A 15,733-nucleotide genomic window follows, 5' to 3' on the forward strand; every position below is an offset into this window, starting at 1 on the left:
AATGCATAACTGCATATATATAATACATTTTTAGTACTACCTAATTTTTAATACTCTTTCTAACTTTTGGTGTGTCTTGGGCCTTTGGGAATCTGGCAAATGCCATAGATCTTTTTTCCAAGAACATGCCCTTAAGTACATACACACAAAATATTGCATATGATTTTAAGAACTTCTTAGATCTCTTTTAGTTATTTGCAACCTTCAGGTTTGAATGTTTGCTTTTAGGGTTTATGCACTTGGAGAAGTATACTTGTTAATGTAGAATTTTGGATAGTGTGGATTTTAGATGTCTTTTTTTTTGATGAGATGTGTGTGCATATTTGTAAACATTTAAGCATCCAATTTCTGGTGAGTTAGTTTTTCCTAAACAGATTTTTCTGGGTAACTGAAATTACATATTAATTACCTAATTAATCTTATTAAATTCTAAAATACTTTAAAGGAAAATGTCTAAATATTATACTTGGCTTCTAAAATAATACAGATTTATTTTGATTATTTAGACTTATTATAAACTTGAACATATATTTTATATGTGTATATATAAGTCAGAATGTAGCAGTGGTTCTTAATCTAATTTCTTGGACCTTCCTTGGGATCTTTGAACTCTGAAATTAAGAATAAAATTTGGAGTGGATACATACAAATTGTTTCTTCATCAAATAGACTTTGTAAAAGTATGTCCAGTTTTTTAAAGTTAAGGTGTTATTTTACTTGATCAGACTCACTCATTTTAAATTACTGTTTATGTATTTATTTGTGGCTTTGCTGGGTCTTTGTTGCTGTGTGCAGGCCTTCTCTAGACGTGGTGAACAGGGGCTGCTCTTGCTTGCAGCGTGCGGGCTTCTCATTGTGGTGGCGTCTCTCGTTGTGGAGCACAGGCTCTGGGTGAGCAGACAGCACTGGTTGTGGCACGTGGGCTCATTAGTTGTGGTCCATGGGCTTAGTTGCTCCCCGGCATGTGAAATCCTCCTGGACCAGGGATTGAACCCGTGTCCCCTGCATTGGCAGTCAGATTCCTGTTCACTGTGTCACCAGGGAAGTCCAAACCCACTCTTTTAAATGTAAAGTTTGATGAACTTTAGTATTAATAGTTGTAAATAGATTGTATTGTGGGCACCACAGTTATACAATTATTCATGCCCCTTTGCTCTCAGTATCTTCCCACTCACCTTGGCCCCAAGGCAACCACTTATCAGCTGTGGTTTTACCTTTTCTAGAGTTCCATATAAAGGAAGTCATATAGTATTGGGTTGGCCAAAAATTCATTTGAGTTTTTCTGTGAGATGTTAATGAACTTTAGGGCCAACCCAGTAGTAATGTTTTGTTGACTTCTTAACACTCATGTAATGTTTTTTGAGATCACCTGTTGTTGTATTGATCCTTTGTTCCTTTGTATTGCTGAGTAGTATTCCACAGAATGGATATGCTAACTGTAGTTGTTTATCCATCTGTGTTTAGTAGACCTTTGGGTTGCCTTCAGGTTTTGGCTATTATGAATAGTGCTGCTGGAACATTCGTGAGCATGTGTGTCTTTGTGTGACTATTTTTTGTTCTTCTTGGGTGAATTCTGAGCAGTCAGAATTTGGGTCATGTAGTAAGTTTATATTTAATGTTCAGTTCAGTCACTCAGTCGTGTCCAACTCTTTGTGACCCCATGAACCGCAGCACGCCAGGCCTCCCTGTCCATCACCAACTCCTGGAGTTCACCCAAACCCATGTTCATTGAGTCGGTGATGCCATCCAACCATCTCATCCTCTGTCATCCCCTTCTCCTCCTGCCCTCAATCTTTCCCAGCATCAGGGTCTTTTCAAATGAGTCAGCTCTTCATATCGGGTGGCCAAAGTATTGGAGTTTCAGCTTAGATACCGCAGTTACTGTTTTCTCTCTTTCCACCAACAATTTTCAGGGAGCTCTAGCTTTTTGGAAAGATCTCAGTTTTTACTTTTCTGAGTCAAACAAGGCCAACACCCCATTTGCTGACCCAGGACTGAGACTGGGCTGCAACCTAGCTCCTTGCTCTTGGGGATTGTGGCTAAGTGTGATGTACCTATAGATATTGCTCTATTAACTCAGAGAGTTAATGCTCTGGTTTGTAAGTTCTCTCTTCTAGCTTGGCTGGCTAGTTAAGCATTTCAGAAACACAGTTTATTTAACATTTCTACCTGCACACAGGATAGAGAAGGTTGAGGTACTTCATAGGCCTGAAAGTTCCAGAGACAGTTCTTAAATTACTTCTTAACTCTGAACTTCAAATTGCCACTTTCATTAGAGGAATCTTGGGTGGTAACTTCATAGACATATGTTTACCAAGTAAAATAACCTTGACACTGTCATTAGAAATATTGCTGATTATAAAAGTCATGGCAAACCTTTTCTGAAAGGATTTTATTAATATATTGTTTAATAATTCATCAACAAAAACGATGTGAAATTGTTAGTCTTGACTTATGTAGTAGTATCTGTGTCTGCCGGCAGATTGGGTTTCTTATTGACATATCAGTGCTTTTAGCAGAAGCCTGGGAGTGTATTCCTGCTGCCCTGCTGTTCATCCATCTTTAGGCCCTTTTTTACTCTTAAAATACAACTTGTATATTTTATGAGAAGCAAATCTTAGTATTCTTTGAAACTAGTATTTAACATCATAATTGGTGCATACTCTCTTCACTCAGGTCTTCACAGGACTGAGTGCTTGTTCATCAGCCCTCGACTGAGGTGTCATCTGAGAGAGGCCTTTACCAGATCACCCCAGCTTAACAGCACATTTCTCTGTTATTTTCATAGTGCTTTAAACAATCTATAAGCACGTTAACTTTCTTAATTTTCATTTTAAAATAGTGGTTCTTTTTTTTTTTTTTAAATAGTGATTCTTAAAGTGTGAACCCCCAGCACTCTCTGAGGTTTAAACTATTTTTGTAATAATAAGTAAACATTTTTCATCTTTTTTACTCTCATTCTTTCATGAATGTCTAATGGAGGTTTTCAGATCCTCTGTTATGTGTTGTATAAAACATTGAATGCAGAAGCAGATATGAGAATCCAGTTGTCTTTTATTAAAGTAGACATTAATAGAATTTACAAAACTATGAACAGTGTCATTCTTCTATCCTGATTAAAATTTCTTTTTGAAAAGGTAAATGTTTTATGGAAGTGTGAAAAATGTGGTAATTTAAGTTAGTGTGGGATGCATTTTTTAAAGTGAATAAGGTATTTTGAACATTTTTTTGGTTTGAATTTCAGTATGAAATATCAATGTAAAAGTTCTTTGAGTTCCACAATAATTTTTGAGTGTTAAAAGGGCCCTTTGACTAAAAAATTTGAGAACTGGTGTTCTTAAAAGTCCCATGAAAGTAAAGACCTTATGTATTTGATTTGGTTTCATATTCATAGGGCCTGGCAGAGGTATAACTGGCCTGTGGAAATCACTGAAGTATCTGGGTGAACCAATTATGAGTGAATGAAAGAAAATGACAATTGTAGAATTCTTGTGATTCTCTGCAGGGCTTTCAAGTTTTTCTATACTAACCAGTTTTTGTAGACATCATATTTGATAGAAAATTACCCCAATTCATCAGAAAGCATAATCTTTATTTTGGCCAGGTTTAATTGTTCCCTGATGTGGAACTGAAAGTTTTTGATGTGATTTTGATTAGAGATTCTGTTAAATGTTCCTTTCTAGGAAGGATGGAAGATTTTACCGATCATGCTTGTTATTAACTAACTAAAAGTTTAAGTTGATTGACTTCTAGTATAATTTATTTGTATATTTTAGATTGTTATTTATATTTTATCTTATAAAATACTTTCTGTATTTTATAATAAATAAATAATAAATAAATAAATAATAAAATATATTTTCTGTCATGGAAGTTCCGTTCTTTGTTGCTCTTAGCCTCTGGACAAAGTTAGGTTTTCATTTTTTTTTTAAATGCCAGACACTTAAAGAAACAGTATTTTGTTCTTTGTAGATTACAGATAGTCTGTTTTGCTTTTTCAGATTGCCCACACTGAATAATAAATGGTAGTAAGGAAAAAAAATTTATTCCTCTCAGGTATTTTCAGCAGATAGGACATCTGTTTACTGTCCTGCAAGTTGGGATTCTTTGCTAAGGTTTGCCCATCCTGAGAAGATGCAAACTTCAGAAAGCTAGGAGATGGTTCTAGAGACTGCTGACTTATTCCAAGAACAATACTGGTTGTGTAGGTCACATCAAGGAAGTTATTTAATAAGCATTTAAACCCAGAATATGACAGTGTTAGGGAGGTATAGAAGAATTTGGTAATTTCAGATTCTGCTGGTCAGTTTGTTTCTGTCCCTTAGGGTGTAATTTATAGAAGACTCTTCGGTTACCCGCTGATATATAGGATAAAGTAACCTGGCCGGCACAGGGTCATAAGTAGTTTTAAATTAGGGGGTCAAGATATAAAGAATAAGTCTTAACTCTGATAGGGCACTTGAATGCTTCTCAGTTGGACTGCTCACTTTACCTTTCCTCTTATTTCTTTACTATGGAGATCCTTCCAATTAGGGCTTAAGTTTCTCTTCATACTTTTGTAAATAAAAGGTTCATTCTTGGATCTGTATTTCTCAGTGTACTCAGTTTTTAGCAACACAAGGAGTCTTAAATAAGGAAGGAGACTTGTGCTTTAATCAGTTGAGTTAATTGCAATCACCTGAGGTGTTAGAACAGACAGGCTGGTCCATGCTACCTTATTAAAATTAGAATGAAGTAGGATGTTAGAATCACCTGGAGAATCTGAAAATGAAAATAGAACCCCCCCCCCCAAAAAAAGAAGAAATCCCACATCCCCCCAAACCCTAAAATACAGGATAGGAACCCCAGCCCAGTTTAATTACCTCTGATTTTCAAAGATTGGGTTTCAGACATCTGTATTTTTAAAACACTGATGACTGTAATATGTCGCCAGAGTAAAGACCTCTCTTCTTTTATTAAAAAAAACTCCCCTGGTCATTTTGATAAGCTAGGAACAAATGATATAGAGCTCCTGAGCATGTGGGATCGTTTGTGACGCTTACAAACAAAATGTAATAGAGGAGTGTGCTTTTGTTTGGAGAGCTGGTATGCTCCCCATGTATCTTGTTTTTAAGAGTAAGAATAGGGAGCATGACATCAATAAGCAGGGTTAATTACAAGTCAGTCAGCACTGTTTTATGGACAGAGCATATGAGTGGTTGGAGGGAGAGAAAATGAAAGGCCAGTAAGCAGGACTAGAACAGGACTTGTGTGGTAGAACATTCCCATCTTGTGGCTTAGTGAGGACAGTGCTGCTAAAGATAAAGAGCTGAACCTCTTCATCTTAGTTATGTAAGAATTTACCCAACTAGTGGCAGTTGTTCATGCTATTAGACTTCGCATGATTGGGGCACAAAGCATGTCCCCACTAGCACCATTCCCTCAGTCTTTTTGCTGCCTGTCCCTGTAAACCCTTCTCTGAACTTTTTTTACTCCATGTAGTAACCCTGTTTCTACAACTTTGTTATGGAGACTTCTTCTGGAGCTGTTGCCACCACATTCTGTTGCAGCCTTGTTACAAAAAACCTATTTGGAACCTCAAGTTACTCAGTTATTGTGAAGTAACCTTCCCACATGTCCGAAGTCAGATCTCACCTCCCTGCTGTAATAAATCTATGTCAGATTATCTGTTTCCTCCTCTGTAAAACGGGAAAATAATATTACTGATTTTATAGAGTGATTGTGAGGATTTAATGAGTAACTGCATTTGAGGCGCTTAGTGGAGTGCTTTTGACAAAAATGATTGACTGGTATTTACCATTCATTCCTTTAGCAAATACATTTTGAGTATCTAGACCATGAGCAGTACATGGATTCTGTCTTACTCATAAAACCCAATAATCTATGGAATGTTTTTCTAGATATAGTAAGTTCTTGATTATTTGTATAGAATAGCAGAAGCCTATGTGTCAGTGGGTTGCTTCTGCTCAGGAATTTCCTTCTGACATCTGAATGTCCTCTGCAGTTTGTAATGCAATTCCACTACATTTTTTTTGAACTAAAGAATTGAGATGTTAGTGTGTATACAGGAAATAGGAAAATGTCAAAATGAAGAATGAGTTTGCTTAGTTTTGTTAAAAGTTTTTTGTTTTCTGAATGCTTTATTATATCTGATTTTATTAAATTGGCAAGATCATAAATATTAGAGTTGGAAATTATTTCAGTGATCACCAAGCCTTTCCTAAGGCTTTCTGTTTTGGTCAGCCAGAAATGCTAGAGAGAATTCATCCTTAAAATGGATACCCTCTTTCCTGGAACCATCACCTGTGGTCCTTGCTTTGCTTTTCAAGGTGAGCCGCGTCCTCTGCTGCCGCACTGTTTGGACACTGCTCTTTGTGGTTGTCCCTAGCCTGTAGAGAGATTTTAATTCATGGAACTGGTTCTCATCACAGGGTTTTAAAACTTTCTCTCTTATAATTAGCCCTTCAGGGGGCACACATACTCTTGTTGATTGTCTTTAGCCAGTGACGTTAAACCACTGTGCTTTTTCCATTACTCAGTTGAATACTGTTACTGGTAACTTTTCTCTTGGTCATTGTAGAGAACTGGCTGTAGCAGGTCAGTGATGCAGAAAAGAGCGAGATAATAATTTCTCTTACTTGGAGGACTGTACTTCTGTGGATACTGTATAAATTGCATTGATTCTTGGGGCAGGCATATCAGGCTGCCATGCTGTTCGGTTACGTTGCTCCCAGCCCCTTCACAGTTTACTTTGTTTAAAGTAAGACAGTGTTTCAGTATAAGCTATTTTTGAACTATGCTAATTCATTTTTAAAGATAATAATTGTTTTTTTCTCACTTCTGTTTTCTTTATAAAGGGAAATAAGGTTATTTTGGTCTGGCTTTTTGTGAAACTATGCTGGGCTCTAGTCATCAATACTCCGTTTCCCGCATGTAGGAATCAGCTGTTAGGAATCAGTTGGTGCAAAGATATACACTAAGCCCACATACCTTCTAGCATCTGTCATGTACTTTGATATCAGCTGTGGTTCATTATCCAGGTTCAGTATCCAGGAAACTAGGTAACCTGGGCAAGCTGATAGGTGTGTTTGTAATAATTCTTTATCAGTTTTGTTTATCCCTTCTTAGGTACCGATGTTTATTTTTTAATTGTGAAAATGATCATTGTTGGCAGAGTTAAGTTGAATGGGAATTAAACAGTTCTGTTTTCTTTTTATTGATAAAGTCAGTAATATTGATCATTGAGAATTATTTCAGGGCAGATCCTGTGTGAAATATTTACTGTACATTTTTCTCATTTTTAATAGTCTTTAAGTAATGCTGTGAAACGGTTCCATTTTGCAAGTCAGAAATCTAGGACTTGGGAAGATTAAATAGCTTTCCGAAGGTCATAGCTAACAAATGCTAGAGCTGGAAACCATTCATCCTCTTCCTGCATGACCCCTGAAGCCTGTTTTTGTGCCTTTCAAGAAGTGGAGAGGTCTTTTATACAGAGATGTGTAAGGCTTACGCACGTTCTCACTTCACAGTGTTGAAGGTCTGCCAGTCTAGTTGGTGTCCTTCTGCATTAAACTCTTTCTTGCTGACTGCTTGCTGTACTTAGAAGGTCTGGATCTTAAACTGTTGTAGTCTTTCTGAGTCCATTCATCACAGAGTCTTTGCTTCATGTCTGTTCCTAACTCATGGTTTTAATAATTAAGCTGCTGATAGGAGAATCATCTTCTTGTTAAAATATGCCCATAAGCTTTGGAGTTTAAATCTTGGTTCTGCCATTTCCTGGACATGTGATCTTCAGCCATTTACTCAACTTTTTTGTTTCAGCTTTCTTATTTGTAAAATGAGTATAATATAATGCTTTTTCCTATGGTAGTTGTGAGGATTACATGATTTATAATACAGGTATAATAATTAGAATACTGCTTGGCACATGATGTTCGATAATTGTAACCTGTATTAGTAACTGGTTACTGATGATTTATTTCTATCAATAATATACATGTTTTAAATTAAACACTAATCAGTAAAACTCTATTTTGTTCTTAGATTTATTTTTCCCTCTGATAGCTTTCCATTGTATTTTAGACTGTATTGCCCTTTAGTCTTCAGGCCATGTCCTTGTACTGAATAATAGTCTACTGCTGTTAATAATACTATGTGCCAAGCACTGTTCAAAGCCCATTAATATATTAACAATCTCATGTTGTAGGAATTATTATTAATCATGACTGTTACTGTGAACTTTTAAATTAATTGCCTATTCAGTTATGCAGTGTACCTCTTCATTTTAATGGAAATATTAAAGGAGAGAGTAAATAGAAGAGCTGGCTATTCCATTAGAGATTATTTGGTATATCCTTATTGTTGAGAAAAATGAAGTAGTGCTGTGACTGGGCTATCTTTATGTTCTCTGTTACCAAGCAAGTTCTTGGATACATGTTCCTGTTGTTGCTTCCTCTGATTAATGAGATGCTCTGTCCAGGAACCGTCTTGAGGTGTTGAGAGTTTGTCAGAGGGTTCTGTTTTTAGATGTTCAGATAATTGATGCCTTTTTCTCTGTGCCTTACTGATATTTTTATCTTTTGTGGCAGGATATTGCTATTAACAAAGGTTAACGGGGTCACTTTCTCTGTAATAGTCTCAGCTAGAAGTGGTAATGTTAGATTCAACTGAAGGAATTTTTGGATGCCAGAACTTTAAGCATCTTTGACCTAAAGGTTGTAAGTGTTCTACATGTACAGTTTTTGGAATATCATTTTATTTATTTTAATTTACTCTTGGCTGTGCTGGGTCTTTTTGCTGCACGGACTTTTCTCTAGTTGTGGTGAGTGGGGGTTACTCTCTAGTTGTGGTATGGGAGCTTCTCATCGCAGTGGCTTTTGTTGCAGAGTACAGGCTTTAAGGCACGCAGGCTTCAGTAGTTGTGGCTCTCCAGCTTAGTTGCTCCATGGCATGTGGGATCTTTCTGGATCAGGGATCGAACCCGGGTCTCCTACATTGGCAGGCAGATTCTTTACCACCGAACCGCCAGGGAAGCCCACATGGACATGTTTGACACATCTTCAAATTCCAAGAGTTTCAGGTGTGTGTTTAGACTATGTAAGATTTTTTTTTTAGGTAAGGGTAAAGGAAATGGTTTGTAAAAAATTAGGTCAGTTCTGTCAGAACTGTGGGTTCATCAGTATAGTTTTGTTTTTTCTTTGAAATAAAGGAAGTGTAAACTATAAGAGTGATATTTAAGCTTCTGTTTTTTCTTTTAGGTGGTATTAAAGATTATCAAACATTACCAGGAAGAAGGACAAGGAACTGAAGTGGTTCAAGGAGTGCTTTTGGGCCTTGTTGTAGAAGATCGACTTGAGATTACCAACTGCTTTCCTTTCCCTCAGCACACTGAAGATGATGCTGACTTTGATGAAGGTAAGGATACTCACACAAATGGTTATTGATCCAGTGTTCACCATAACCTTTGATAATTGTTACCGGGAGCTCATCAGAATAACCTAGTTCTCAGTCTCTTGAAAAATATTCTACAGATTCTCTGAAATGAAGTTATATTATCAAAAACTTGATTGGTTTGGCCTTTAGTTGTTTGGGATTTGTGATTCTGATAATTTGGATAGGAGCTGTGCTGATGTTAACTTTCTCATTGTGAAAGCAGCTTACCAATTACAGTGTGAAGGACAGAAATCGTCGCTATGTCCCACACCCATTTCCTTCTGTAGTTTTTTGACTTACTGTTTAAGAAGAGATGAGTTGTCTACTTCAGAAAGAACATACTCCTTAAGCATTTCAGAATCTTTGTGCTGCAGGTATAATTGCTTTGTTAGCAAAGGCCAATAGTAGTTAAAAAGATCTTACCAAAGGCCAAGGTCAGCATCCTAAAGGATTTTTTAAAAGATCTAGTTGAAAATTAGGTTGTCCGAATTCTCACATTCTGTCAGCACTTATTTGTTGTCTTGATGATGGCCATTCCGACAGGTGTGAGTCAGTCTCTCATTGTGGTTTTGATTTACATTTTCTTAATATTAGTGATGTTGAGCACCTCTTCATATGCTTGTTGGCTGCTTTTATGTCTTCTTTAGAAGGTGAAATGTCTTTTCAAGTCCTTTGCTAATTTCTTAGGGTTTTGTTGAAGGAGTTCTTTATATATTCTGCGTATTTACTCCTTTTTGTGGTATTATCTTTCTTTCACACTTTTGGTGTTTCTTTGTTGCACAGAAGCTTTAATATAATTCAGCTTGTGTATTTTTGCTTTTGTTTGCTATACTTATGGTGTAATCTCCAAGAAATCATCGCGAAGACCAGTATTACGAAGGTTCTTCCGTGTATTTTCTTCTAAGATTTATATGCTAGTGCTGTACTCTTGATTATTGTTGCTTTGTAATATGTTTTGGAATCAAGAAGTGTGAGGTCTCCAACTTTGTTTTTCTTTCTCAACATTATTTTGGCTATTTAGGGTCCTTTGAGATTCCATACAAATTTTAGATAGTTTTTTTTTCCTATTTTTGCAAGAAAAAAAAAATGCCATTGGTATTTTGATAGGGATTGTACTGAATCTGTAGATCACGTCGGGTATTATGGACAGTGTAACAGTATTAAATCTTCCAGTTCATGAATACAAGATGGATGTCTTTTCCTTTGGTTTTGTCTTTCAGCAGTGTTTTGTAATTTCCAGCTTACAAGTGTTTTGCTGCATTGGTTAAGTTTGTTCCTAAGTATATTATTCTTTTTGATGCTATGGTAAATGTTTTTTAAGTTCCTTTCATTCATTTTATTGATCACTTTTAACTTTGATAAAATGTTAGCTCATTTGACTTCATGTCCTCATAGTACATTGAACGTATAGTAACACAAAGTATATTCTTACAGAGGTTGATACCTTGATATTGCAGTTTGGTCTACACATCTTATTTTAATTGAAGTAGTACTTTTAGAAACTAACCAAGGCTGTTTTATTCTAGGCATTTAAGTATTTGAATTCTTTAAAAATGTTTTTAAGTTTTTAAATTTTTTATCTTAAGCCAGCCAGAATCTCCCTGTTTCATTTGAATGGCTGTAATATTCCTATTAAATGTGTGTAAAACACAAGATTATGGTTGAAATTTCTCTTCAGTCTATTCTGGCAGTATTTAGATATCTCTATTCCCATATTCACCACCATATCTGGAGATGCACAATTATAATTCAGTAATAACTATTTTAGATTTGGAAGACCATGGCTTGCTAGCATACTTTCTTTGATTTATAAGTGAGCCTAAGAGTTCATTTGAAGTGACTTACTCAGTTTCCCTGTTAGTGGCACAGTTGGGAGCAGGGTCCATTCCTGAATAGTTCACATTGTCTCATGGTTTTCTCAAGTAGTTAATTTTGTTTTATAAAATCCTCAGTTTATTTGTTAATGAGTTCTTTTTGGCTGCACTGGGTCTTCATTGCTGTGTGTGAGCTTTCTCTAGTTACACAGAGTGGGGGACTCTGGTTGCATGGCACAGGCTGCTCATTGTGGAGGCTTCTCTTGCTGCAGAGCATGGGTTCTAGAGCACAGGCTCTGTAGTTGTGACCCCACGGCATGTGGAATCTTACCAGACCAGGGATCAAACCTGTGTTCCCTGCGTTGGCAGGCGGATTCTTAACCCCTGGACCACTAGGGAAGTCCTAAAATTCTTAATTTGAAATATGAGCAAGAAATAATGTTTAGTGCAATTACGGTAGATGAACCAAGCAAAGATTTGATCATTGGATGCTAACTTCTCTTATGGACTTGGGATAATTGGCCCGTGTGTCTTTTCATTAACATATGCTTTAAGAAGCTCATTTAAAAATAACACTGAAGTAACAACAGACTTCAATTTAGCATTAAATAATAAAAATATTACAGGGCATTGTTTGCTGTGTATTAAATGTGCATTTTCTATAATCATTTACTCTGCATAGTTGAAGGTTTTATCCATTCCATTTTCCAGACAAGGAAAGCTAATTTGGAAACTAGTAGGACTTGCCATTTTTCTTATGTATGTGAAAAATCTAAGACAGTCCCCAGTATTTCTTCTTGAGTTTTAGATTCTCTCACTTAATCTGTTTATTTATCTTAATGGACATTAGTATGCAGTCACCATTAGATTTTTATCAAACTTGATAAAAGCTAATTTTTTCCATTATAGTTCTGCATGTTTATTATTTTAAATAATGCTAAAGGCCTATTGTTTTGCTTACTGCTTTTCTGTTGTTTTATGCTTGCTAAAACTAATATTTGTTCAGGGAAGGATCTTTTGCTCTGCCTTTCACCCTAAGGAAGTAAAACACACCAAACATTTAATAATTTTAGTGATTATGTATTTTGAATCATGTTGTGTGTGTGTTTTTTTTTTTTTGGTTTGTTATTGTGCCCAGTGTAAACTAGAGATTCTGTGATCTGTGGGCCTGCTTTTGCATATGAATTTGTTTTTGAACTTTTTATTTTGTATTAGACTATAGCCGATTAACAATGTTGTAATAGTTTCGGGGGACAGTAAAGGGACTCAGCCATACGTATACATGTATCCATTCTCCCCCAAACTCCCCTCCCATCCGGGCTGGAACGCTCCGTTGGAACACTGTCATGCCCATGCACTATGTATTTTCTGTGACTGTGTTCCTGCCACAATGGCTTGGTTGAGTAGTTGTGACAGAGATCATATGGATACCTGGCCTGAAATTTTTTTTTTTACGGTCTGGTTCTTTAAGAAAAACTGACCTTTTCTTTTTTATATATCACTTTTTCTTATTATTTTCCCACTCATAAAGTTAGATAGTTCTTTTCATCATGAATTGATGGCTTTTTGTTTGTTTCTTTTAGATGTTGCCCTTGATGCTGACTCTCTGTCTAGACTGTTTGTGTGCACAATAATGAAAATGCTGGTATTATTGGGTGTTTATTTCACTGGTGCACCTGGAAATATCAGAATGGTAGTTTTTGCTTTAATTTTACTGCATTTTTCCTTTAAAAAAAAAAACCCCCACATACTGAATTACTGATATTTGGGAGAACTGTTTGTAGATAATGGACTTCCCTGATGGCTCAATGGTAAAGAATTTGCCTGCAATGCAGGAGACACAGGAAACGCTGTTTTGATCCCCGCATAGAGACGATCCCCTGGGGGAGGAAGTGGCAACCCACTTCAGTGTTCTTGCCTAAAAAATCCCATGGACAGAGGAGGCTGGCGGGTTACAGTCCGTGGGGTTGCAAAGAATCAGGCACAACTGAGTTGACTGAGCTCACAACACGCATCTGTAGATAGTAGGAAAGGAAGGCTTTTGATTATGGTTGTAGATTTGTGACCAGGTGTTGTGGAAAGACAGTGGTATGAGGCCAGAAAACTCAGGTGGAAGTCTCGGCTTTACAGTTAGGATCTGTGTAACTCTGAATAACTCACTTCTGAACCAGTTTTTATCTAACTGATCAAGCACATATTAATTGCTCACTTACTGAATACTCGGAACATAGCTGAAGGAGAATTTCCTTATGAGGTTAACATTTTGGTTAGTGCTACAGTGGATTTATGTTCCAGTAAGGTGATTCAGAAAATAAGAAACTGTTGGCATGAAGTTTCACTTTTCTTTTTTTGCATATGTGATAACTCATTGAGTGGTTTAAATCTTGATACACTTTTATGTTACAGAATTTACTTTCTAGAGAGATAATGTGCTCTATTAGAGAATATATGATTTTTTAAAAATTAAGTAGAAAAACTCATACTAAAATTCCCATTAGGGGGCACTATTATCAAGCTTAGGAGAACTAGAGACTAATTTGTTTTCTCAGACACGCAACCCGAGGCTTGCTAAAAGGGAAAAATATTTTCATCTGATAAGATTCAGATACTGTTTTATACAATCAGATTCCTTAAATATGTTATAAAGTGCAGTGAATTAAACACAGATCCAATAACTCACTGTCTTGTTTTTCAGTCAACTAAATCAATATAATATTGCAGGTGATATAAGAGGCTTACTTTGTTCTGAATCAGAGCCAAATCCATAATTTTCATATTTAGAATAGACAATTTTGAAAATTTTGCTCTTATTAAGTCAGTCACAAAGGGTGATCCTTGGCCTTCAAAAAAGTTTCTTAGAGAAATGAAGCATGAAGACTATTGTGCTACTAAAATGGAGTCAGGGGAATGAGCTGATGCCTGAGACTGTACTGACTGTAATTACTGAAGTAATTTCACACAGCGAAGCAATACGCACACACACATAGCTCTTAACCTTTCTGTTTATTTTCAGGTACTTGAAAATTATTTTCTTTTTTATTACTCAAGTTTAGTGTTAGAGCAAGAAACACTACTTAACACTGCCATACGCTATCACTTTATCATTAAGCTTCTGAAAGAAAGGCAGTAGTGTAGCCTTCAACAGACTTTTTAAAGTCTAAAGTATAGATTGGCAAAAATGTAATTAAAATAAAATGTAATCACAGTAATTTTTCATGGCATAGGTTTTATTTTGGTATCACTGGATTCAGAGAGAGTGGGTTTGTATAGTTACGTTATTTTCCACACTTTCTACCTTGCTAAGCCGCAGTTTACATTGGAGAAAGTCTCTGCTTAATTACTTGCTTCCTGAAGTCTCACCTTCTCCTTTGCTTGCAGCCCACAGGGTGAGGGCAAAATTGCTTTAAACCTAGCCAGTGGTTACTGTTTCAGCTGTGTATTGCTTTTGAGTTCAGGAAAGCACTGAGTCAGAATAGAGAAAGCTTTTCATACTTTCTCAGACCGATGGGGACATTTTGTGAAAAGACATGATGTTTACTTATTATTTTGTATTATCTCCTATCTGTATGAACAGTCAGTGATCACTGTGATATGTTTGACAAATTTAGTTTTTTTTAAAAAATCCATTTCTTTTATTGCTTTATTTTTTCTCCCAAAGAACTTTTCTTGGTAGAAATATTGAAAATTTATGTAGACCGTATTGGAGTGTGTTTTCAAGCTTATTGGAGAAGTAGGAGCAAGTTTACTTTGTGATCTCAAATCATTAAGTGGGGGAGGTATGATAAAAATGTTTCAGATATCTTAGAAAAAATTTCTTTTCAGCTTTTATCCAGCAAATTACATTGAGTGGGTGGTGAAAAAGATACAGATACGAAATCTAGTTACTGCTTTGAAAGATTTTAGGTGGGAGAGACAAGTGTGTAAAGAATTGTGAAATAGAATTGATGTAAGTTTAGAATGAGGAAAGGAAAAAATGATGGCAACACTCAGATATGAGCTACTCATTCCTTTTGGGAGATGACTTTACAGTTACGCGGGAGGTAAAGTTTGAGTTTGCAGATAATTATCAGTTACATTTTAAGTAATTTTTAAGGAAGTTATGTCTTGTGAGTTTGTTTAAGTTATTCACATTTTTGGGCCCTCATAAATAACACAAGCATCTCTATAAATAAAGAACAAACTATTTAATATATATTCAATTTGTCATCTTTATAATTCAGAGCTGATTATGTCCCTTGATAGTATTTTTCAAATTTTGTTGCTGATTTTCTGTCAGGTAGTGAAGTTGTCTTTGACATCTAGGCTCTTCTGATACATAAAAAGATGCCTGATGGTAATTGAGTGCTTTGTTTATAGAGACTCAGGACCCTTGCTTCATTTAGCTCTATTTAAAATATTTAATAGGTTTTTAAATAGGATGCTTGATAAATCTTAAATATTTAATAAACTATTTCATATATGTTTCATTTTCAATGACATACTGTATA

General features: G+C 35.9%; 1 protein-coding gene across 1 annotated transcript in view; it reads left to right on the forward strand.

Annotated features, from left to right (window-relative positions):
* Positions 1-15,733, forward strand: part of EIF3H (eukaryotic translation initiation factor 3 subunit H) — a 94,226-nt gene that overhangs the window by 21,449 nt on the left and 57,044 nt on the right. Inside the window, exon 2 of the mRNA XM_043483251.1 lies at positions 9,258-9,414. Within this exon, the coding sequence (XP_043339186.1) occupies positions 9,258-9,414 (157 nt within the window). The remainder of the gene's footprint in view (positions 1-9,257; positions 9,415-15,733) is intronic.

This window comes from Cervus canadensis, chromosome 12, assembly GCF_019320065.1.
Source record: "Cervus canadensis isolate Bull #8, Minnesota chromosome 12, ASM1932006v1, whole genome shotgun sequence".
NCBI lineage: Eukaryota > Metazoa > Chordata > Mammalia > Artiodactyla > Cervidae > Cervus > Cervus canadensis.